The sequence below is a fragment of the Pongo pygmaeus genome, chromosome X (genome assembly GCF_028885625.2).
Source record: "Pongo pygmaeus isolate AG05252 chromosome X, NHGRI_mPonPyg2-v2.0_pri, whole genome shotgun sequence".
NCBI classification, from domain to species: domain Eukaryota; kingdom Metazoa; phylum Chordata; class Mammalia; order Primates; family Hominidae; genus Pongo; species Pongo pygmaeus.
This window is the reverse complement of record NC_072396.2, coordinates 112,842,959-112,869,639: the sequence shown is the minus strand read 5'-3', so window position 1 is coordinate 112,869,639 and position 26,681 is coordinate 112,842,959. Positions and strand designations below refer to the sequence as shown.

Genomic DNA, 26,681 nt, shown 5'->3' with positions numbered 1-26,681 from the left:
ATCCAGAATCAACAAAATAATTAGATAGTTATCATTGTTTGGATCCTAAGTTTTACCACCAGAGATTCTAAGCTTTAGATTTTGCATAGGTCCATATTAGGATTTAGAATACTCAAAATTGTTTTGGTTGTTTTATCTTTTAGCTGTAACACAAATTTTACTATGGAAGTTTTTAATATTTTATTTTTAACAAGTCCTTGACTATTTTAGAGAACTATGCGTGTTCATTCTTAATCATTAAGAATATTAGGTCAGTCACCTGCTTTAAACATTATTAATGAATTCTTCCCCAAATAGAAGCCAGTTGTTTCCTTTCTTAGCCATTAACACAATGTTGTCAAGAAATTTATTATCTCAGAAATGTCTTCCAATAGGTAGTTTTCTTCATTGGAAAAAGTTTACATTACTATATGTTTTCTATCTACTATCAGAGTGATCAAAGCATGGAGAAACTGATTCCCTGGGAAAAGATGACTTGTTGATGTGCAGATTGGTAATCTATCTGTAAATGAGCAGAGGTTTTTTCCACACAGGCTGAAGAGATACACAACAGACCATCCTTACAACATATATCTTTAATTAAATTTATATTGGTGGGTTTAAAAAACATTAAGTGAGAAGATGACAGCTAGGGAAATAAGGTATCCTGTGAGTATTTATAACAAAATATTTAAAATGTAAAAAGAATAAGAAACATCAATTGGCTTTTTGTAACTTAAAAGAGACTAACCAAGTGTTGTTTCCCAGTTTTGTACAAGCAGAGACCACAGGAGGATTCTTACAGAAGAAGCACAGGGAAAATAATTGTTAATTCTGTGTGTGTGTTTTTGTTTCTCAGAATTGTTTGGAAGAACTTTGTCCAGTCAGAAATGAGTAAAAACAAGATGTAAGAAACATTAAAACAAGGGGCATATGGTCTTAAGAGATAATCTTGGAGAATATAGCAAAAGACAAATTGCTCCATTAGATATTATAATTTTGTATGTAACATGAAGATTTAAAATTCTGATTAAAGTGACTAAAAGGGTATGTTTTTTAAAAAAATCAAAACAGAACTTATGGGATAAAACTCGAAATAAATTTACTCTCAGTAGTAACTTGATGTAGGAATATAAGTCCTCTCACTTTGATAAACATGAATATAAAATATTGCTGTCTGTATTCTAGGGTTTCCTACATTTTCTGTAAAGAGTGATTCATGCTATGTCATATGTAAATGACTCAACATTTTGAGCTAAAAGGCTGTTCACAATATACACATTCTTTACTTACAAAGCAAAATAAGCTTAACACCTTTATATTAAAAACCCGGGATACAGCAGGATTAGTAGCACCATGAAAAATAATTCTTCCCACAAACTGCAGTCTTTTATTTTACTCAATGTGGCTCTTAATTGAATTTTTAATGTACCATTTTAGTAACTGGGCAAAATATATAATTTTCATCTTATAATTCTTGGAGAAAGTCATTCTGGACCCAAAAAGTAAATTCACTTCCTTATTTCTTTAGTAGAAAAATAATAGAGACTTTGCTCTGGAGCATTGCTGAGGTACATCTGAATCTTCATGGTTACTAGTCAGCATGTTATCTTGGTCATATATAGTAGCACCATTGACGGCAGCAGTAGTAAAGTTGGGGACAATGAGACATTGCATCCTAGGAATTTTATATATTTATATATATATATCACATTTTAAAACACACAAGGAATTCTTCAAAATGTTATGTCCTCTTCATGCACACTTGACATCGGCTAATTCGTGTCCTCAAGTCTCCTGCTTTCAGCGTTTCTGACTGAGGTTTACTGGGAAATAAGAAATAAGACAATCAGATCCACATTTTCTGGTATTTCAATTCTGTTGTTGGTTCAAATTTATAACTAAACATTCTTTTTGTGTTAAGTAGCTTTCTTGGTGACTTAATGGTTTACTTTACAGCAATATGATCTAATGCAGTGACTAGTATGGTTTAAGAGCCATTAGTGATCATAGATATTTTGTAACGATTCTCCCCACCACTATTATCTTTGTATATTTGTGTCTCCCTCTCATTTTCTATCTTTTTCTCTTTCTCTAATACATTTTTCTAATATTCACAGGATGAGGGAAATCTGGGCAACTGATGATGAATAGATAACAAGGACCATAAGAAAAATACCAAGTAGTGATAACTCAAAAGCAACACATAAAAATAAATTTAAACTGAAAAAAATCAATAGAATGAAGTATCCTGAGGTACATATATTATGTATGTCTTGCTCATTCAAACACTTAAATGAGAATCTTTAAAATATCCTGGGAAAGGAGACCACTGGACTGAGAGGGAAAAGACAGACTGTAACTTCAATTCCTCGGGTGGCCCCAATCTAGTTGAACAGCTGCTGACTTATTAGGAAGGTCACATAACCTTTCTTCATCTCTGTTTCATTATTGAAGGATTACTACTAAGCTATCACAAACCAAACTCACCTAATATTAATCAAGTCTGTTTTTCTGACCTGAGTCATGTATATGAGAAGAACAAGCAAGAACAAAGTACACAGTCCAATAAATTCCTAATATTTGTTGAGGATAAACCATCCATAAATTGTCTCTTTCTTCCCTAGCATCTCTGAAGGAAGCTTTGGACCTGAATTAAAGCTATAAGCACTTTACCTGAACATGTCTGACACATCTACAGTTGCCAGCCAAAAGCTGTAGGAGTTGGCATAGTAGTTACAGGTACCCCTCCCATGACATTCGATGAAGGGAGCTGAACGAAACTCTTCCAAGCAGGAACCAGGGGAGGCTAGGGCTTGACCTGAGCCTTCTGCCCCTGCACTTGTATGCTATAAAAGACAAGGAAAAATGTGCTGCAATACCCATGTGCCATAATAGCTTAGTGAATATCCAAAGATGTGTGCTGAGCTTGGCCAAATTCAAATCTAGTGAAGGAACAGGCCCAGAGGTAAGACAATAGTATCCACACCAAGGGTAGTCAAAAAAAGTAATAGGCAGATTGTGAAAATATGTTACAAAAAATGTGTGAGGGGGAACACAGTGCTTGGATAGAAGCTGTTTGAAGTTTAAGCTTCTTATTATGCAAATGACAGGGATTCCTCATATTGGGAAGAAATGTAGACAGTCAGCTATGATGACAAATGCAAGGAACAGTGTAAAATACCATCATGAAGGAATAACCAATCCACAGAGAATCCCATCCCTGAGGACAATGGGGAATCTGGATCGTCTGACTGTGAACTGCGATCACCACAGCTGGAGCTTCACATACTGCACATCTGGTAAAGGAAAAGGAGAAGGAACATAATCTACAGAGTGAGCATGTGAGAAGTAGCCATCCTGCTTCATTGGAAGCCTTCTTAGTATGGAAGCCGATTACTGTCTCTTTCAATGATCACAAAAGGTGAAAAAATGCACTTTGAGGATTGCATTTGCTAAGTATTGTCTCCCAATATACATAATAAACTGTAAACTTTTTTTCAAAAAACTGCAGAACCAGTGCAATGGCCTTTTGATATTCCATTATGCCCTAAATGTCTATTCATACTTGCTATAGTCAATGCCTTAATTGCTGTAAGAGTTTGGTTTGGTGTATTGCACGTACTACTTGTTGTCAAAGTGCTCAGTTGGAGGGGAGACATTTAGTAATGCTGAAACTGTGGTAAGAACAATGTCAGAAAGACTGGAAAATATAAGAAACGGACACTTTCTCAATCTCTACTCATTATTCTTGGTCCAAAGGACATTTATTAAGCATTTGACTATATCTGGTGAAGTACAACATATCCAGAAGAGGCACTTGGAGATGTGGCTGAAATCTATAAAATCAAGTAAAATAGCAACAGAATGAATATAGCTGAGCCTTCCATATCTTTAATAAAAAACATGAGTGGACCTCTTGACATACTACTGAGGCCAGTTTTGCAGTTTACCTAACAAAATAGGTAATACATTTAGACAAGCTTTTACTCCCAAGAGTTGGGACTGACAAAATTGTACACACACACACACACACACACACACACACACACACTCCCAAATTCCCAAAGGATTCAGGAAAATGTATTAAAAAGGGCACTATGAATTTGCTACTAAGGCTGAACCAGCTTTAATCTTTATATTTACTATCAAAGGAACGAGACTTTCCAGGAATTCATCCTTTATGGTTATTGAAATCCTGGGTCATGATCAGAATAAAAACGGCAATAACCAACATTCCTAACAGACTGAGTTAAACTAGGTTTCAAAATGGCAAAACTCTAAGAGATTTCTATTAATGGTATCACCCTCCTCTTAGTTACTCATGCTCCAAATCTCAGCTACCACCTTCTTCCCATAGCTAATCAACTGTCAAATCCTATCTAGCCTAATAATGTGATACATGTACCCGACTGTGAGTTCCAATTTACTCACATCAGGGCTATAGCAATACCCTTCAATCCAACTGGTCTCTACCTCAAGACTATCCCTTCTGTAATCCATGTTACACATTGATGGCACTATAATCTAACCTGAAGTGTAGCTCTAAAATATTTCGGGGCTCCTTGTTACATATCAAATAAACTTTAAACTACAATTTGGTACAGAAGGCCTTCTATCATCTGGGCCCAAGCTAACTTTATAATCTTTTCTCCCAACATAACCTTTACATACTACATCCTAGACACATTATTTTATTACCCATTGTCATTTATCTGCCTAGTGTATATCTCCCCTTTATAACTGCCTATGCCTCAAGTCCTTCTAGTCATTCAAGGACTGACCAGTTCAAGACATATTTTTTCCATATGGTCATCCCACATTTCTCCAGTTGAAACTAAACATCTCATTCCCTATGTTTTCATAACATTTTTATTATGCCTATTATAGAACTTAGCCCAAATCTGATATATATTAGACAAATTTATGTAATAAATGATTACTACACTGTGTGTTATCTGGCTATTACACTATGTCTATCATGGGGGCCTGGTCAAAAGCAGACCCCCAATAAATATGAGTCAAACTAAATACTTAATTGAATATTAAGAGGTACCTCTGTTCTACCTAACCTAGGAGGAATATCAACAGATTGTTAGCTTTGGACTCAAATCTGACTAGCTAACTAACTGGGGATTGGTAAAAGTCACAGTAAATCAATACCTTACCGACTAATGAATGGCTGGATGCTCTGGCCCTTTAGGGGTTGCATGCTCATTGGCATGGGCTCTGGGGTAGAGAGCCAGTAAGAATAGTCATTTCTTGAAGCAAAGTTGCAAACATTATTGATGTTGCAGAACATGAAAGGCATGGTACTAAAGCGACGAAGGCAGCTGCCAGCCGTCCCTAGAAAGATTTGGAGAGAAAACAGTAAAGGACTGCATGATAATGATACTTTGGTTTATTCTAAAACCATAGCAAACAGCCTTTCAAGGAAACTTGCCAGCCTTTCATAGGTAATAAATATACTATATTTCTTAAGTCTAAGATTTACTCATATTTTAACATTTATAAAATTAGGATGTGTTATATAAAGTATGTTAATATTTATTGTGGTAGCTCATTATATATTCCCCAATGCTGTTTTTAAACTAGTGATGCATCTTATAAACAATGGTGTCTTATGGATAATATTTAGTAATTCATTGTGTAAAAGTGAAGGACACATACTGAGTCCTTATGATATCTTATCAATATTTCGTGCTCCAGGCTGCCCTCTCTTCTTCTAAGACTTCCTCAGTATGTATCTTGTGTGAATCTACAATCTCCTTAGGCCTAGGGACAATAGTAATGCTGGCCAGTGTGCACAGCCACCACAGTCAGGTTTTAAGAATATGTAAAAAGGAAAAAAATAAGACAGGAAGGAAAGATGTGACGGGAAAACAAACAAACCAAAAAAAGAAAGAAACTAATCTTTGAAATTCTGAGCTAGTAGGGACAAGAGGTTATCTTCACTTGTGATCAAGCCTTTCTTTTCTCATTTACTCACAAAAGAATGATGAAAAATGCACTCTCTTACACTTTTGAAAGTTAACATATCTAAAGTTTTGATATCTAAATTTCATCATAAGTTTAAATTGATACTGTGCCAGTATTAAGATATTAGCTATTGTCTCTCAGCTCCACATCCACCCTTCTGTATTCCACTTTGTAATAGCAGGGACTGGGAATTTGCAAACCACATTTCTACCTTGCCAGCTTTCATTTATGGTGCTTTGTGAATATTGATATCTAAGAACAAACTTTTATATCACTCTTTTAAATGCATCCAATATAATGATTTGAGATCTAACATTAACCATTATAGAAAATATATAAACTTGTCTTTAACAGTTGGAAATTATACATTGTTCCTTCTACATTTAAAAATTATATTTCCATTCCACTTTTCTCACACAGTTTTATCCTAATGTAACATATTTTTATTTTTGAAAGTTTTTTATTGATCATGCTATCATATTTCTCAAAAATTAATATTGAATATACCTTTTTAAACCTTTCTGTGACTATAAGACTTTACATGTTAAAAGTTTTATTTTGACGTGTCATTGTTATTATTAATTCACAACTGATAAAAATATATGTATTATAAATTTTTATATAATTATTACAAAAAAACTTTTATTAGAAACATTTTTCTTAGTAAGATGGATGAAAAGTGAATTACAGAGCTTGAGTTAATGGAGACTTTAACAAAACCATTAATTTTTTATTTGTGCAAAATTATGGGGCACATGAACTTTTTTTTATGTATATAATCCATAGTGATCAAGTCAGGGTATTTAGGGTGTCCATCACTCATGTACAATATATTTTTTAAGTATAGTCATTCTTTTCTGCTATCAAATATGGAATTAATTCCTTCTATCTTCCTGTATGTTTGTATCCCTTAACCCACTTCTCTTCATCCTCCCCATTCCCCACACTTACCCTTCCAAGTCTCTGCTACCTGTCTTTCCACTCTCTGCCTCCATGTGTTCAAATTTTTAGCTCCCATATATACGTGAGAACATGTGATACTTGTTTTTTTTGTGCCTGGCTTATTTCACTTAAGATAATGACTTCCAGTTCCAACCATGTTGCTGCAAATGACATGATTTCATTTTTTATATGCTGAATAATATTCTATTGTGTATATATACCACATCTTCTTTATCCATTCATCCTTTGTTTGATACTTAGGTTGATTCCATATCTTTGCTATTGTGAATAGTGCTACAATAAACATGTGAGTGCAACTATCTCTTTGATATATTATTTTCCTTTGGGTAAATATCCAGTAATGGGATTGCTGGATCTAACGGTAACTGTATCTTTAGCAAAGCTGTTATTTTGAATTATCCCTTTGAATTTGTCTGTCAGAGGTTTTCATACTTCAAGGCAATGTGCAAGAGTATGACTCTTACAAAGTGGGGAATGCATGACAGTGAAAGGAGATATGGGAAAGGAGATTGCCCAAAGCACATCTGCTAAAGTCAGATTGACTTTAGGAGAAAATACATATAAAAGTCAAGGAGTTGAAATTTGATTTTTTAAAAATTATGCATCTGTGCATCTTGGAAATTCTTCATATATTCAAAGGGGTATGCTTATCTCAGACTGAAGATGACTGATAAAAGACCAATAGATCTTAAACCTGTATTATCAGAACTATTTGGAATTTTTATACAATGGATTTGGCATAGGACTAGGAGTCTTAAAAAATTCCCTAGGTTGAAAATCATTGATTTAGTCTAATTTATCCCTTTAAAAAACTGGTTAAGAAAAACCTGACTGACTCACAGTCATGTAAGAGTGAACAACATGGGAAAATTTAAAAAGAAATGGATTTAGAATTGGCAGGTGTTGGATTCAAGTCTTACCTCCATCACTTTCTAACTGTAAGTTATTTAACCTATTAGCCAGTCTCTTTGTGTATAAAATGAAAAAGCAGAATATTTGTATACATTTTTCTTAATCATAGTTGTGTAAATTAAATTAGACAATGGACATGAAAGTGCTTTGTACATTATAAAGTAATTAAAAAAAAACTATTCTACTGCCTAATTTGGAACAGAGCTGAAAATATCCAGTTTCATAAGGAAGAGAAAAGAAAGGTAAATAAAAGGAAGGCCCATAATGATGGAAGTATCTGGAGTATCTGGTTGCAACTGTGGCTGCCCACAATGATGCAGAATTCTGGGTTACAGTCTCCAAATTTCTGAAGAGAGAGTGAACCCATATACTCCCAATGCCCTCTATACCTCATAGTTATAAGACTTTAATAGACTAATGGTTCTCAGTATGTTTTTTTTTCTCCCAGACAGAAAAGCTTTAGTATTTAATCCACCTTCTCTGTCTTCTTTCTTACATCCTATAATCCTTCCACTAATTCAACACAGACTGCATTTATTCGATCAGGAGGTAATTGTTTCTTTAACATTAAAGTTACAGCTACCTCTATCTTTGCTTAGTCATCAAGATACTTCCAATGTGATCCTTGTGTGAGCCCCAGCAGAGCCTCTGCAATCCAGGACCACTCCTAGGATCTTGGGCTCTGTCATGGCCTTCCTGTGTCTGAGGCCTAAACTGTACCAGAGTCAGGGCCAGTTTATAGATTCCAAATCTGATTGCTCTTATTAGAGAAAATACATGGATTCTGAAAAGTTATAATTACATGCTGATAGCAGATTCCATCTTCTAACTGCATTACATTTTTGAATTTTGTAGTGCTCAAGACTTATAATGGTTCCTCTGTTGACCTGGTAGGTTAGGGATTTGAAGTTTAAAGTTTGATTATAAGTCTGACAGTGTAGAGAGCATGAACAAAAAAGAAGAAATGTATAGGAGAAAGACTAGAGAAAATTACCTGAAGAGATTAAATTAATTATTTTGATATTTATTATTCAATTAAATTATGGAAAGATAATTTAATTACTAATTTAATGAAGATTTGTCAATTATAAAATTTAAAAAGATGTAACCAAGTGAAAAGGAGAAAGAAAAGTAGCAGAGGAAAGTTGAAAAGGAGAAAAAGGAAATATAAACGGAAGAAAAAAAGAAGATGGAAAAGAAAGCTATTGGGCAAACCCTTTACATTATTTGGTTTCATAAAATGACCTATGACCACTGACTTACATGTAAGTGAATATCCTTACTTTGGTGGGCCAGAACTGGTGTGGCCATATGCCTTGGAAAAATAGGGAGTAAAGCTGACCTCCGGGGTCTCTGCTGCTGCAGAACCATTTCCACAGAATGAATGGCCCAGCCAATGAGACCTCAGGAAGCTTCTCATCATAGAGATCCCAGAAACTGGGAGCCCAGACTATCTTCTTAAATGTCTTTATGGAGGCAAAGGGGATAGTCAGTCTTAAAATAGGCAGCCCTGCTGGGTGCGGTGGCTCACGCCTGTAATCCCAATGCTTTGGGAGGCAGAGGTGGGCAGATCACGAGGTCAGCAGTTCGAGACCAGCCTGGCCAACATGGTGAAACCCTGTCTCTACTAAAATTACAAAAATTAGCCAGGCATGCTGGCGGGTGCCTGTAATTCCCAGCTACTTGGGAGGCTGAGGCAGAAGAATTGCTTGAACCTGGGAGGCAGAGGTAGCAGTGAGCTGAGACCACGCCATTGCACTCCAGCCTGGGCGACAGAGCGAGACTCCGTCTCAAAAAAACAAAACAAAACAACAACAACAACAAAATGCAGCCCCAGGTAAGACAATGGGACTTCAACAACCGAAGTCAAAATTCCAGGAAAAGAATTCATGGGGATGGACGAGTCCTTGAGAGTGATTTAGTCCCCTCATCCCATCAACCTAGCTGTCCACCCCAGTATAGAGAAGATACATGGGAACACCTTAAATGAACTGGATTTTGTACAGAAATGTCATACTTTATATAGCTTTAAATGACTCCAGTAATACTTTATAAAGCTAAGGCACTTATTTTAGGAACTACAAACTAGCATAATTAAGCAATGACCTTACTTTCTTTGATCTATGAACCAAGATTCTCTTCAGAACTTATGAACTTGATGAAGACCAGTTTCAAAGACGAGGTAACTAGCTCCCATGAATTATAAACACTGCACACTCAAGCAGCTGCTATACTGCAAAGAGCCCAGGGAAACTGTTCCCTTAATAACTAATCTAACTAAAAGTAAATGTGGCCTTTTTGAAATGATTTGCTTTAGGCCAAGAATTGTACCTCACAAGAGCTAATTAATGCTTTTAGTTTAAGGTTAAATATTATTTATTTAAAAATCATAGTGAATATATTCAGTTGCCTTTGACATGGTTTTCAATTCGGAAGCCCCAAAAGAATAGAGAGAGGCACTTTGGCCAAGGCTACTCTAGAACCCAACAGGATTTCTGAAACAAAACCAAAATGCACAGTAGGAAATTAGATATTGATTATCTCACCCAAGTCTTGACCGTGGGCTCTTTTATTTCCTTGTACATACAGGAGAGAAAAGCCTTCATAGACCTGAAGTGTTCCCTGCGGGCATTGTGGTGCATCCGTTGACTGGCTGTGGCGTGTAATAAGAAATCCATGTGCAATAGAGGAGGTTCCAGGGGGACCTGGGGGACCTTGCAATCCATCTGGCCCGGGGGGACCATCCAAACCACGGGTACCTATTTCCACGAAATAATCAGTGTACAAGATTAAGTAAGCTCTGATCCACTCTTACGGGTATTGACAAAACATTATGACCTCATTTGACTAGTTAATTTATTTGATATTTATAGAGTGTCTATAAAGGCATTGTCATATATCATGGGCTAGGAGACAAATAAAATATGCTTATTTGGAGAGTCTGTATGTTATTTAGTCTCTCATTGTACTAAAAGAATCTGAACCCCATGGTCAATTTTCAGCCTGCTGTTTTGTTCATCAATGAGAAAGGAAGGGTGTGGTTGCCATCAATCTGCCAGCTTCATTGCTGAAAAATATTTTCCTTTGAATCTGTCTGGGGGAATTATTCTCAGGCATACCTTTTTGTGTAGAGAAAAGGCAGGGCATTCTAAAGAAGTATTTTCAAAATGCCCATTTTCAATCCACCACTGGCTTCCCTTCCTGATTTAGCCTCTTGGTTTGAGTTCATTTAATAATTTTCTGTATATACAGGCTTTTGGACAGTGTGTGTATAAATTTTCATTTTAGGGAAACTTCACAGAAACACTTGTGATGAAGATGACACTAACTTATTTCCCTAGAAACATAGCATTAATGAAATGTCAGGGCACTGACTCTAGGAAGGCTATAGGAATTACCACTCTGCTGTGTTGCCACTGATATTTGAAATACAAACTCTTTATGTTTATTTATTAGAGTCATATTTATATAATCTAGAGTTGTTAACATATATAATGTATGGTCCTCTATTTCTATTTTAGAAAGCTTAACATTAATGTATTTTTTATTTCAAGTTGACTCAAATTCTTTTTGGAAGTAGGATGAGTACAGATTGAAAATCTAATAGATAGATACCACACTCAATATTATCAGGAGCACCTATTAATGCTCCTAATATCAATTTATCATCTCAACATGAAACTTCACCATGACTCTTAAAGGTCTATGGCAATCGCTTAAACTGTTCATTTATATTTGCTGCTCTTTATGAAAGAAATTACAGCCTACTGCGATATTTTCAAATGTGGAAATATTCACAATAGTTTCAAGATGGTCAAGGGATTTAAATCAACATATTGAAAATTTGCTGAACAAGTAAGTACAGTGAGTGCCTGGAAAATTCAACTGAGTTTTCCACTGCTCTAAACACAAATAAAAGCAATCTTGTATGCTTCTCTTATAGTGACAAATCTCCTTATTATGTGCTTTCCTATTTTCCTCAGGTCCACATTCACCAGTCAGCTATGCTAACATCAAGAGAAGATCTCACAGCTCTAAGTGGAGGCCCTATGTCCAGAGGTCCCCCAGACTCAAAGACTTTCCCTCCACCAACAGCATGTTTTACTTGTCTTACCTGGCTGTCCTGGCAGACCTGGGTCTCCTTTGCGCCCTCCTGCACCATCAAAGCCAGGGAGTCCATTGCGTCCAGGATCTCCTGGAGGGCCAGTTGGACCTACAGGAAAAGAAATGAGGCATTCAAATATGAGTAGAATATTTTCTCATCTGGACAGATCTAGGAGACATAAGGTTCTGGAGACACTGAATTCACAATTTGGTTTTGTCTTAAATCCAGAAAAAAGAAGAGATAACTCAAGTCCAGGACCAAAGAAGCCAACAAGGATTTAGCTTTAGTTTTAAATATTCCATTTGCTTCTGGGATGCTTTTAATGGAGTTGTGTTCTCTTTGCCTTCAGACTCAGACAAGAATGTAAGTCCCAACTTTTGTTTTCTATTCCACCATAAATTACTGCCAGGTATACTTTGTTTTTGATAAGACTGTCACTTGATCACTTAATAAGAGCAAAAGACTGAAGTTAGTTCTAGCTTTCTTTTATAATGATTAATGAAAGTTGGCTATAAGCATAGAGTCAAATGGCCAGCTAGACACCAGTTAGTTTAAAAGACAAGGGGCTTCACAGTGGGAAACTGATAGCCCACCAAATCAGCCTTCAATCTTTCTGCTGGATGATGTACAGAAAGCACCAGATCTTAAATGCATTTTCATTTCATTATAATTTTTTTTAACATTAACTAGTTGTTCAAACTGGAACAGCCAGAGGGGCTAACAGTAACCTGACATAGTCTAAAAGAAATTCAACCATAAGAAATTAACACTTTCAAGAAAAAAGAAAATGGAACTTGTGGTGGTCTGGTATTCTACTAGTTGCTTAGACACCTATTGTCAGAGACAACCTCTGACATATAAAAGGAGAACTAGGGATATGTTCTCCAATGAATAAGCCTTAAAAGAATGATCTGCATAGGAGTGGTGAGAGAGGGCATCCTTGTCTTGTGCCGTTTTCAAAAGGAATGCTTCCAGCTTTTGCCCATTCAGTATGATACTAGCTGTGGGTTTGTCATAAATAGCTCTTATTATTTTGAGATATGTTCCATCAATACTTACGTTATTGAGAGTTTTTAGCATGAAGGGCTGTTGAATTTTGTCAAAGGCCTTTTCTGCATCTATTGAGATAATCATGTGTTTTTTGTCATTGGTTATGTTCATGTGATGGGTTATGTCTATTAATTTGCGTATGTTGAACCAGCTTTGCATCCCAGCAATGAAGCCGACTTAATCGTGGTGGATAAGCTTTTTGATGTGCTGCTGGATTTGGTTTGCCAGTATTTCCCTGAGGATTTTCGCATTGATGTTCATCAGGGACATTGGACTGAAATTTTCTTTTTTTGTTATGTCTCTGCCAGGTTTTGGTATCAGGATGACGCTGGCCTCATAAAATTAGTTAGGGAGGAGTCCCTCTTTTTCTATCATTTGGAATAGTTTCAGAAGGAATGGTACCAGCTCTACTTTGTACCTCTGGCAGAATTTGGTTGTGAAGCCGTCTCGTCCTGGACTTTTTTTGGGTGGTAGGCTATTAATTACTGCCTCAATTTCAGAACTTTTTATTGGCCTATTCAAGGATTCGGCTTCTTCCTGGTTTAGTCTTGCGAGGGGTATGTGTCCAGGAATTTATCCATTTCTTCTAGATTTTCTAGTTTATTTGGGTAGAGGTGTTTACAGTATTCTCTGATGGTAGTTTGTATTTCTGTGGGATCAGTGGTGCTATCCCCTTTATCATTTTTTATTGTGTCTACTTGATTCTTCTCTCTTTTTCTTTATTAGTCTTGCTATCAATTTTGTTGATCTTTTCAAAAAACCAGCTCCTGGATTCATTGATTTTTTGAAGGGTTTTTCGTGTCTCTATCTCCTTCACTTCTGCTCTGATCTTAGTTATTTCTTGCCTTCTGCTAGTTTTTGAATTTGTTTGTTCTTGGTTCTCTAGTTCTTTTAATTTTGATATAAGGGTATTGATTTTAGATCTTTCCCGCTTTCTCCTGTGGGCATTTAGTGCTATAAGTTTCCCTCTAAACACTGCTTTAGCTGTGTCCCAGAGATTCTGGTACATTGTGTCTTTGTTCTCATTGGTTTCAAAGAACTTATTTACTTCTGCCTTAATTTCGTTATTTACCCAGTAGTCATTCAGGAGCATGTGGGACAGTTTCCATGTAGTTGTGCGGTTTTGAGTGAGTTTCTTAATCCTGAGTTCACTCCTATTCAACATAGTATTGGAATTTCTGGCCAGGGCAATCAGGCAAGATGAAGAAATAATGGGTATTCAATTAGGATAAGAGTAAGCCAAGTTGTCTCTGTTTGCAGATGACATGATTCTATATTTAGAAAACCTCATTGTCTCAGCCCAAAATCTCCTTAAGCTGATAAGCGACTTCAGCAAAGTCTCAGGATACAAAATCAATGTGCAAAAATCACAAGCATTCCTATACACCAATAATAGACAAACAGAGGGCCAAATCATGAGTGAACTCCCATTCACAATTGCTACAAAGAGAATAAAATACCTAGGAATATAATTTACAAGGGATGTGAAGGACCTCTTCAGGGAGAACCACAAACCACTGCTCAAGGAAGTAAGAGAGGGCACAAACAAATGGAAAAATATTCCATGTTCATGGATAGGAAGAATCAATATCATGAAAATGGCCATACTGCCCAAAGTAATTTATAGATTCAATGCTATCCCCATCAAGCTACTATTGACTTTCTTTACAGAATTAGAAAAAAACTACTTTAAATTTCATATGGAATTAAAAAAAGAACCCATATAAACAAGACAATCATAAGCAAAAAGAATAACACTGGAGGCATCACGCTACCTGACTTCAAACTATACTACAAGGCTACAGTAACCAAAACAGCATGGTACTGGTGCCAAAACAGATATATAGACCAATGGAACAGAACAGAGGCCTCAGAAATAATGCCACCCATCTACAACCATCTGATATTTGGCAAACCTGACAAAAACAAGCAATGGGGAAAGGATTTCATATTCAAATGGTGTTGGAAAACTGGCTAGCCATACATGGAAAACTGAAACTGGACCCCTTTCTTACACCTTATACAAAAATTAACTCAAGATAAATTAAAGACTTAAATATAAGACCTAAAACCATAAAAATCCTAGAAGAAAACCTAGGCAATGCCATTCAGGACATAGGCATGGACAAATACTTCATGACTAAAACACCAAAAGCAATGGCAACAAAAGCCAAAATTGACAAATGGGATCTAATTAAACTAAGGAGCTTCTGCACAGCAAAAGAAACTATCATCAGTTTGAACAGGCAACCTACAGGATGGGAGAAAATTTTGGCAATCTGTCCATCTGACAAAGGGCTAATATCCAGAATCTACAAGGAACTTAAACAAATTTACAAGAAAAAAACAACCACAACCCCATCAAAAAGTGGACAAAGGATATGAACAGACACTTCTCAAAAGAAGACATTTATGAGTCCAACAAACGTATGAAAAAAGCTCATCATCTCTGGTCACTAGAGAAATGCAAATCAAAACCACAGTGAGATACTAGCTCACACCAGTTAGAATGGTGATCATTAAAAAGTCAGGAAACAACAGATGCTGGAGAGGATGTGGAGAAATAGGAATGCTTTTCCACTGTTTGTGGGAGTGTAAATTAGTTCGACCATTGTGGAAGACAGTGTGGCGATTTCTTAAGGATCTAGAACTAGAAATACCATTTGACCCAGCAATCCCATTTTGGTATATACCCAAAGGATTATAAATTATTCTACTATAAAGACACATGCCCACGTATGTTTATTGCAGCACTGTTCACAATAGCAAAGACTTGGAACCAATCCAAATGCCTATTAATGATAGGCTGGATAAAGAAAATGTGGCACATATACACCATGGAATACTATGCAGCCATGAAAAATGATGAGTTCATGTCCTTTGCAGGGACAAAACCATCATTCTCAGCAAACTAATACAGGAACAGAAAACCAAACACCACATGTTTTCACTCATAAGTGGGAGTTGAACAATGAGAACACATGGACACAGGGAGGGGCCCATCACACACCAGGGCCTGTCAGGGGGTAGGGGGCTAGAGGAGAGATAGCATTAGGAGAAATACCTAACGTAGATGATGGGTTGATAGGTGCAGCAAACCACCATGGCACATGTATACCTATGTAACAAACCTGTACATTCTGCACATGTATCCCAGAAATTAAAAGTATAATAATGATAATAAAGATGATTTGCATTGGTACCTGGTAAACCTTGAGGTCCTTGGAGTCCTGGTAGACCTTTTAACCCAGGCTGGCCAGGGATTCCTGGAGGACCAGAATCTCCTTTGATTATGATACTCTGTCCTGAAGGACCAGGTAATCCAGGAGGACCTATGAGACAAAACACACAAATTTGAAGGGAAAGAGAAAGGTTACAAGAAATGGAAGCCAAAGTGACCTAAGTTCAGGACAAAAATTGGTGTGAGAGAAACCAGTTTTTGAATTGCTGCCATATCTAACAGAAATCTGTTTAGGAAAACTAAAAATTGAAAAATAATTTTCAATTGAAAAATAAGTTCTTAGGGTCAGTGTAAAAATTAGGCATATCATCTCTATTTTCAAACCTTGAATATTACTCAGTTACTACAAAGTCTCATCCATCTGTGTTCAAATCTGTGAACACTGGTGTCAGGGGAAGACAATTTTATTCCCTTACACATCCATTCCGACTCCAACATCATTTGCAGTTTTTGCTTGCTGTGCTTGTCAAGGGACTCTTTGATCTAGTAGGGAAATTTAGCAGATTCCTTATTTCTCAATTTATAAGAAACCTCTATAAGCCTCTTAGAAAAAAGAACTATTTTAATATCGAAAATATTATAAAAAATTCATATGTGACTTGCTCTTGTGATCTGTTCAATTGAATTTGGGGAAGTTAGTATAGAAGCTAATGTCAAGGAAGCATTTTTGTTGATCCTGCATCTATCTTAACTTTAAAAGGTCTGCTATCAATATTATGTTAATAAAATAGAGAATTTAAGAGATTAGTAAATAAAGGCAGAGTCTTGTTTATTTTCTCTCAGTTGTTGGGGACTTAGCCTCCGACGGTCTGGCTGAAAGACAGAATGAAAACTTTCAAATTCTTTAAAGCATCTAAGTATCAGGTATAACTATCTTCAGGAATAAGTCTTACCTGGAGGACCAATAAGTCCCGGTTCCCCCTCAGGGCCAGCTGATCCAGGTACTCCACTGGGTCCTTTCATGCCTGCACAGAAGGTACACACAGTTGCATGGCAAAGCAACAGGGCTACAACCTTTACCCAGTCAAATCAGAAAATGGCTATCTTGTCCCAGAGGAGTTTAATATAAAGGGAAACCACAAAAATCCCTTCAAATACCTGGGAATCCTGGAACACCAGGGAGACCAGGATCTCCTTTCATTCCATTGAGACCTGGCCGGCCAGGATTACCCTGAATAAATAAAATCATTAATGTTACAAAAAAATTGCAGCGAGGGGAGGAAGGGGAGTCAGGGCATAAGAATTGCATAGTGGCATATAGCACTGTTTCTAGAGTCAAACTTCCAAGACTGTAATCTCAATTTTGCCTTATATTAGCTTGTGTGAATTGAGTTGATTATTTAACCTCCTTGATTCATGGTCTTCTCAGCTCAAATTTGGAGAAAATAACAGTATTTACTTCATAGGGTTGTGGTGAGAATTAAATGAGACAGTTCGTATTGTTAAAATATACCCCTGGCTGACAGACAGAATGAACTTCCCATGGCTAACTGAGGTGCGCAAAGTTAAAACACAACCAACTGGCCGTGGCTGGGTAAGGGAAATGTCACATACCTTGTGTTCTTGGAAAGATGTTGTAAAAGTGTCACAGGATCTCCCTTTCTACAATAGAGTCAAACCACTGCGAAGATAAACTGTGGCTTGAACACACCCCCTGCCCATTGGCCATTTGAAAGAAACATCTGGCAGACTTCTGGCTTTGGTTTTGGAAATCACCTGATCAGGGCTCAAGTATTTCAATCAATCAGAACTGACAAGTCTGAATCCTTCATTTGCATAAATGGACCTGGTTGAGAACATGGGTGAGAACTTTCCCTACTTAAGCCAAATCCTCCCTTTGTTCTTCAGAGATCACACTTTCGCTTGTACTGAAAGTTGTGCCTTCCCAATCCGCAGATTACTTTTTACAGAAAATAAAGCTCTTCCTTTTTCTCCTGTAGATCTCATTGTCTTTTGCTGACAATATTAAGTGCTTAGAAGACTGGTGTGTGGTGTGTACTTAATGAAAGATAACTATTATTTTATTCTTTCTTTTTTCTTTCTTTTCTATAGAGATAGGATCTCACTATGATGTCCAGGCTGGCCTCAAACTCCTAGGCTCAAACAATCAATCATCCCCCCTCAGCCACCCAACTACAGGAAGAATATAGAATAGCAAGATCATATAGGAGGCTATTGCTCTACTTCAAGTGCAGGACAACGAAGCTTATATTAGTAAGAATGAAAGAGGGACAAGCCTGGAGCATCTTATTATGGAATAATATTAAAAAGTGCTAAAAAAAATAGTTGGAGGGAAGTACATATCAGAAAAACATCAAATCCAGCTTGAAGGGGATTCCAAATCTGGAACAATGAGAGCATTGAAATAAGTAATGATAGTTTAGAAATTGTAAATTAGTGGAAAACATGGGAAAAATGAGTCCAAAATGATAAGAAATGCATAAGTAAACCAGAGAGAAGGGAGGGCTCTTGCTTACAGTAGGACTGACTAGTATATGTGGAGGTAGTGCTAGAGTTGAAACAACATCATTTTGCCACTATCTCACTAGAGATTGGTTGAGGCAAAATCATTAATAGATGTTAAATCTAAGGGAAATTTTTGATGAGTATTGGTATATTTGCACTATCTTAATGTGCCTTCCTACAGTTTTATTAGTTGCAAGGAAAAACCTAATGATACAGTGGAGAAACTGAGCAACAACTTGACTGGATGATCAAAACTAAAATCACAAATGAGAGGCAGATAGACATCATGGACCTCCTTATCGGTTAGCCTGAGAAGGACACAGAATCACTCATGTAGTATCCCAGCTGGGGATGCATAACCTGAATCTAATTATGAATAAACATCAGACAAAAAAGGAATATTCTATTTAAAAATGGAGGTGGCGGTACAATTTTTTTTAAAATATCGAGGTCACGAAAAAAAGAAAATAGACTTAGGAACTGTTTCAGATTAAAGAAGGCTAAAGAGATATGACAATTACATGCAAAACATGACTTGGCCTGGATCCTGTACTGGAAGAAGAAATGCTAAGAACATCATTAGGTCATTGGACCCAACTGGAATATGAAAGATAGAAATTAATGTATATCTATGTTAAATTTTCTGAAGTTAATAAGTGTACTGTGGTTATACAATTAAAAAAAATTTAGAGACAAGGTCTTGCTATGTTGTCCAGGCTTGTCTCAAATTCCTGGCCTCAAGCAACCCTCCTGCCCCAGCCTCTCAAGTTGCTGGGATTACAGGCTGCAGCTAAGACATTTGGTAAGAATTTTATAAAATATAAACAATCCCATAGCTTTTTATTGTCATCTTATAATAACACATGAGAATCTTAAGAAATCTGCATTAAAAAATTTAGTGGTAAAGGGGTATAGCAGGTGAAACTTACTCTTAATCGTTTCTGGAAATATGTGTATTTATAGGGAGTGAGTAGAGAATGAGTAAACAGAAGTAAATTTTTAAGTCTAGGTAACTGGAAGAATAGTGATGGCATGAGGAAAAAGATTAGATTTTGAAAAGCTTTAAGGACCACTACTTTAAATACTTTTTTTCTGCCATAAAGCAGTCTTCAGAATTAAAAGACAGTCCAGATTGTGTTGACTGCCAAACCCACCAGCAGTCATCTTGACCGAATGGAGGCAGTTTTGAGAACCCATAAAGAGGAATGTGACTCTCTGCTCTGGGTCACTCAAACCAACATAGAAAGCACATGAGTGGATATGTTATTATTCTCTTTTTATAGGTGAAGACAGAAACCCAGTGTCTGTTTTCCTCATAGATACAAAGCAGAAGTGTGCAGGGGAGCTGACATTTGAGCCTAACTTTATCTAATTTCAAAGCCTAAAAGATTCCTCTATTTACCATAATTACTTCTCTATGGGTGGATTCATCTATATGCAATGCTCTAATATGCATGTCTCCTTTGCATAAATTTGCTTTCACTGAAATGAAGGCTACTCAAATCCAAATATGCATACCAAAGACTCCAGGTGAAGTATCTTTTCAGGAACTCTGACTATAATACAGCAAAGTCCCTTTAGGAGACTATAGGAAACTTGCCTTCTACTGTCTTTTTAATTCGCCAGTGAGCCACACATAGAACCTTGTCTAGTGAGTGTTAATTAAAATGATGCAGCTTAGAATTCACATTTTGAATACAAACACCCACATTCTTCTCTCATCAGATATCTACTCCCATTTCCTACCTGGAGTCCTGGTGGTCCTTGATCTCCTTTCAAACCAGGCAAGCCAGGTAGCCCAGGTTGGCCTGGATTTCCCTTCTCTCCTTTAATAGCTCCATTTCCAGGGAGACCCGGAGAACCTTCTGGACCTGGTAGACCTTAATAATCCACAGCAAATGATGACATTTCAGTATAGTGTAAGAGTAGCATAAAAGTCAGGCTTTTAAAATATCAGTCATCTTCCTATTAGTTTGCAGAATAAAACCCAGACAACATTAAAATATCTAGACCTATGCTGATTCCCTTTCTAATATAAATTGGACTGGATTCTTTTTGTTATGAATACTGATTTGCAGACTCTTTTAGTTTACATTTTATTATATATTAAATTCAATAAAATAACATCTAAAGAAAAAGACTCATGGCTTAACAATGTGTGGCTCTGTAATCCTTAACAAAGAGTTTGACTTAAAGTTAAATTAAACAGAAACTGTAGGGCATTTTCTCAAATTGGAGCATGCATCAGAATCAACTAGAGGGCTTGTTAAAACAGATTCCTGGGCCCACCCCAAGAGTTTTGGATTCAGTAAGACTGAGGAGACTGGTCTGAAGGTAGTGAGTTATCTCAATTGATTGTTCAGTTATAGATTGAACACCTTGTTCAACTCTTTCCTCCCTTCTCGTTACTACACTTGACCAGTCTTAAGAATAAATAATTTAGAAAAAAGAGACTTAGGAGAGGCCCAATAATTTGCATTCTAACAAGTGCTTTGTGGAAGCTAAAGCTGCTAGTTCCAGGACCACACTTTAAGCATCACTGCTGTAGGGCAATCAGAAATTCAAGCCATGTCTCATTGTGATTAAAATCAAATTGCTTTATTTGTAAGTAGTTACATTTATTCAGCTTTTATTACTATGCAATACAGATAGTAATTTAAGCAAACTAATTTCATTTTAGTGATATGCTTGATACATAGGAATTTTTTTAAATCTTAGAAATTTATTGAATCAATAAAGTACTTTAAAATTCATTTTTAAAATGTTTTCATATTCTTTACATTTTAAATATTTTTCAAGAAACATAAAGAATTCTGTATGTATCTTGTGAATAAACAAAATAATTTAAAACAGGATTTTGCTTAGCATTTTTACTTATGCTGTGTTTTTTATTTCTTTTTCTGAATAAAGGTATCAGGTCCATTAAGAACCAGGGAGATCTTATCATTGGCCAAGTCTTTTGTCACCAGGTGGCAAATAGGTGTTACTTGCTTGCAGAGTGTTCAGCGGCTGAGGCTGAGACTAAGTAATCCTGCCTTAAGAAAATAATTACAAAACCCTAAATAATGAACAGCCAATAGTTAGCATTTACACCTTCTCTCCTCTGGTCATTTCAGATTTTATTGATTTCAACAAAAAATGAAGATATGTAGGGATTATTTTTTGAGGAACTATAATAGGCACTTGTTATGAATTTAGAATAGAGTTCATTCTTATGGACAAAGGGTTGTCTTTTTAATCTAAAATAAAATTCAGACTTTAGTTCCCTTTCCAATACTCTTAAGATTCAGAATCAATGGCAAAATACTAACAAGGCAGAATGGCACCGTGATTAAGAACACTGGACTTTGGAGCTAGAATGCTGGGTTACAAATACAGCTCCATTAGTTATTAGCTGTTTGACTTCAGTAGGATTATTAATCTCCTTGGCTTCAATTTCTTCTTCTATAAAATGGAATTAAGAATAGCACCTACTTTAGCAGGTTGTTCCAAGGATTAAATGAGATACCACGTAAAAATTACTTAGCACAGTGCCTCATATATAGTAGAAGCTATGGAAGGACTTTTTAAAATTATTATTATTTTCTTTATTAGTAAAATTGAAGATAAAAACATATCTTAAAATATGAGCATCTTTTTAATCTTTCAGGTATTTCTATGTAATTTCATAATATAACATGACTCTATCTGGCATATGAGAAAGAGGAAGGAGATTTACAATAGTACAACAATTGTTTTACATTTAAGCAATTTAACTCATATAGTCACCCTAGCCTGGCAACCAGTCAACACAGAAATTCCCTTCTCAATCATAACGAAAAGGTTTAGTACATTGTACATTTGAATAAAAAAAAACAGAAATTCAGTGTTCTAAGCAAACTTGTCAATTTAATGCACAATGTATGATTTGCACTAGAAATTAAGTAGCAAATCAGCAAATTATGAAAAATAAATAAACTGTGAATCAACCTGATAACAATAACAAAGTAAGATGGGAAAAAAAGAAACCTTTTATGACCCTCTACTCCATTTTAAAAGTTATCAGAACACTGTATCATCTGAAATAACCTAAGGCACTGCACTTTTGGAAATTAAAAAAAAAAAGGGAAACTTGCACGTTAATTCAGACCTGATGTTTAGAGTCCTTCAAATTATGAGTTATTAATTACATAAAGAACATATAAGTTTTATTTTTAACAGTATTCAATAGTATATCTCTGCCATCACGAAAATAGCCATAAATACACAGATCAGGGCAATCTGAGAAAACAAAATTTTGAGAAAATAAAATCAATATTCAGAGATTACAAATAGGTCGTATGCTTGCCTAAATATTTTAATGCAGTCTTGAAGGTAAAAATAAGTGTATTTCCGTTTAAAATTCAACATGTCTTTATGTATTGATTACTTATAACAAACAATTGCAAACACAAAGACCCTAACGTCATTTGAAACTTAATTATAATCAAGTCACATTACCTTCATCAAAATGTTAAAACCCCAGCTTGAGGATAACAGCACTCTTCAATGACTTCTGAATTATAGCAAAAAATTGCATTTCTCTTATCACACACACAAAGCATTAAAAAAAAAAAAAAAAAGAATTGACCAGTGAAGAGTCTAACCTTGAAAACCTGGGAAGATCAGAGTTCACCAAAGCCCAAAGATCGATGTTAGCAGTATCAGACATCACACAGTACAAAATAAGATTATGAGTTAGAAGTGGTTCACATTATAGTACAAGTTAAAACAATAATGTTCTTTGCCAGCATTTCTTATACTTGCAGCATAAACAGTATGCAAACAGAACCATACAGAAGTATAGAGAGCCAAACTTTTTCAAATAGAGCTTATTCTAAAGGATAAGCTGTTGGTCTTCATTAATCCAGAAAATAGAAAACTCTACTGAAGACATCATGTTAACACTGCTACTGTGGCTTTCCAAAAATTAGCTTTTCAAAACATTAAAGTTGGCTAGAGAGTACCATTTCACCAACAGCCTTCAAATTCCTTTAGCAAAGGGGTATTTTTGGATTGATGTTGAAGTTTACCTTGGCTTGTGTTATCTTTTAATAAAAACACCAGGTGCCAATTTCTTGATATGCTCAGACTACTTCAAGAAGATACAGTTGACTTTGAAGGCCTCATTGGCAATAAATATAAAGATCATGGGTGACGGAATAGAAAAATCAAATCATGAATATACCATGGCCATTACCAACTGTACTTTTGTTTGTATTTGAAAAGCATTTCATGAAGCCACATTCTGATTTTTTTCATAATTCACCAGGAGGCTTTCCTATTACTATTTATTGAATTATTATTATTATTATTATTTGGACAGAGTCTCACTCTGTCGCCCAGGCTGGAGTGCAATGGTGTGATCTCAGCTCACTGCAACCTCCACCTTCTGGGTTCTAGAGATTCTCCTGGCTCAGCCTCCCGAGCAGCTGTGATTACAGGCACCCAGCACCACACCCAGCTAATTTTCGTATTTTTAGTAGAAACGGGGTCTTACCATGTTGGCCAGGCTGGTCTTGAATTCCTGACCTCAGGTGATCCACCCACCTCGGCCTCCCAAAGTGCTGGGATTACAGGCGTGAGCCACCATGCCTGGCCTATTATTATTATTATTATATTATTATTATAGTACTTGCAATAAGTTACTTAAGGAGAAAAAGCCAATATATATTTGTACACCACTGAACACAAAAATAAAGATTCAACTTTTTCAAGATATGAAGACTATCAGTGAAAGGGTACTTGAAAATGTTTTGGCATGCAATATCCCACCCCAAACCACAGAAAATATCATATTTACTCTATTATTATTCAATGCACATATTAAGACAGGCTATTCACTATTAAAAGAAGGATCATTAAATAAAAAGATTAAAAGCCTACAAATAGAGCACCCTTGGTTAGTGTTAATTGACTATAAACACAATTTTCTTTTCTTACAAGTCTTGCTATGATTTATAAGCACCAAATGTTAGCGGAGAGAATAAATTGTGCTAGAGCAATGAATCCTAGGAGTTAGAAGACCTAGGATCTATTTTTGACTCTGCTACTTAATAACTATAGGACTTTGGGCAATTCAATCTTTCTGAGTATGGTTTTTTACCCGTATAATGGGAATAGTGGTATCTGCCCTAGCCTCCCTCATAGGAATATTTTAAAGATCAAATTCAAGTTTTAAAATACTGGCCTAATGTCTGCCATGTGCAAGGTGCTACAGGAAACACAAAGATGAGCAAGACTCAAACTCTGCCCTTAAGACGCTTACAATAAAAGTACATTATATGATGTAAATTGTGGCATGTCATATAAATAGAAAACATTATCATTATCTCCTAATAAAACTTTCAAAGCATTTGATACTTTGAAATTCAGAAAGCTAAATATTGGCTTCTGTTTGTTTAAATTGTTTCTAAATCACAGACAGCAAATTAACTCAATACTTAGAGCAGAGTCTGGCCACAAAATTAGTTAAATAAATTAGAATTCCCACCTAAGACAATTCAGGGTTTGAGTAAAGACATTTTATATGTGTGTTTGATATAGAGGGACCAATAACAAGAACTCTCAGAAAAATATTTCATTGAAATATGACATTTCAGCCTGAGTAATTAGCAAGGAAAACTGTGGATCATATCATAGCAAAACTTCTAAGACACTATTTTAAAAGGTAACATTTTAATGAGCTATATGCCAAGTCAATTTTTTTTGTATGAGGCTCACAATCCATTATTTTTCAACTATGTACCAAAGTTAAACTGAAAAAGGAAACAAAACAAAAACCTAAAATATTGTCCATAAGTAGTAATTACTAAAGGTATACTGATGAATTGACTGGTATATCTTAAATTCAGTTTCCACTTAAGGTTGTAGTCTTGCAAAGAAGAAAACATCACAGAGACCAAGTTCCAACAACTATGCAATTTAGAGTACATTTGGTAAATAAGAAATTGTTAAATTTCTTTTAAAGGAATGTGGCTACTTTTCTTTTTCTTCTTTGAATATATTATAGTAACTCAGGAGATAGAAATCTCCTAGCTAACAGTAGAGTTTAGCAGTAATCAAAGCGGCAAAATTCTATGTAGGTCAGATAAGGTGGGACTCAACATTACTTCAAAGTAACCCCTTAGTCTTTGCTTTATCTTAGTGATAGTTAAATAGTATGCACTGTCTTACTCTTTTCGTTGACATCATTTAAGAAGAACACAAGAAGCAATCTGGTTGATGGAGGTGTTGACGGAGCTTTTGAGGTAACAGAAAACAAGAAAGTGGATGCAGCCAACAGTCTGCTCCCTGTAGAATAGACACCTAATTGATCACTTGGGAGCCTTAAGTCAGAGTCCCAGTTATGCCAGCAACTAACAGTATTACCTTGAGCAAGTTTCTTAACCTCTTTGGGCCTCAATTTTTTCATATGTGACAAAGACTCCTTGACCAAACTTTAGACAGGCTCCTCTGAGCCCTCTCAATTAGGCCTCATCCTTGGGCCTACTTTTTGGCCTTCTAAATCCATTTACATCAATAATCCTGCTAAGTCAGTTTAGAGAGAGTCCCTTCACCCCTGATATCTGATCAAGTTCCTCAGCTCCCGCCTTTGATGTCTAAATCCTTGGCCTGTTTCTAGCAAAAATCCTGTTGGGCCAGTTTAACAGGAACCCACCCCTCTTTACCCTTGATGTCTCCTCTTAGTAATTTTCCATTACTGGCCCTCTCACTCTGCTCCTTGGCTATAAATAATCACTTTTCTTTGTTGTATTTGAAGTTGAGCTCAGTCTCTCTCCTACTGCAATAATTTCTACTCTACTGCAATCGTCCTGAATAAAATCTGTCTTGTGGATAATTTCTCCTCGACATAGGTAAAACTTAGGTCCCTTCTAGATCTGACATTCTATGGTTCTATGAAATAATGAGTTTGCAGTGGAGTAAGAAACTAGAGAATCAATTCAGGTAGAAACAAATGGCTTCCTA

General features: G+C 36.0%; 1 protein-coding gene across 2 annotated transcripts in view; it reads right to left on the bottom strand.

Annotated features, from left to right (window-relative positions):
• Positions 1-560: 560 nt before the first annotated feature.
• The window catches only part of COL4A5 (collagen type IV alpha 5 chain), a 261,882-nt gene continuing 235,761 nt past the window's right edge, over positions 561-26,681 (bottom strand). The window contains exons 42-51 of one of the 2 annotated variants that reach the window (XM_054471834.2): positions 20,442-20,575; positions 17,328-17,400; positions 17,123-17,194; positions 16,192-16,320; positions 11,948-12,046; positions 10,380-10,592; positions 5,148-5,325; positions 3,164-3,278; positions 2,656-2,828; positions 561-1,805 (exon numbers count right to left, since the gene is read on the bottom strand). In XM_054471834.2, the coding sequence (XP_054327809.1) occupies positions 1,724-1,805; positions 2,656-2,828; positions 3,164-3,278; positions 5,148-5,325; positions 10,380-10,592; positions 11,948-12,046; positions 16,192-16,320; positions 17,123-17,194; positions 17,328-17,400; positions 20,442-20,575 (1,268 nt within the window). In that variant the 3' untranslated portion in view covers positions 561-1,723. Of the gene's footprint in view, positions 1,806-2,655; positions 2,829-3,163; positions 3,279-5,147; positions 5,326-10,379; positions 10,593-11,947; positions 12,047-16,191; positions 16,321-17,122; positions 17,195-17,327; positions 17,401-20,441; positions 20,576-23,320; positions 26,007-26,681 lie in introns of those variants that run through there. The other variant, XR_008497119.2, reaches the window with a different exon arrangement.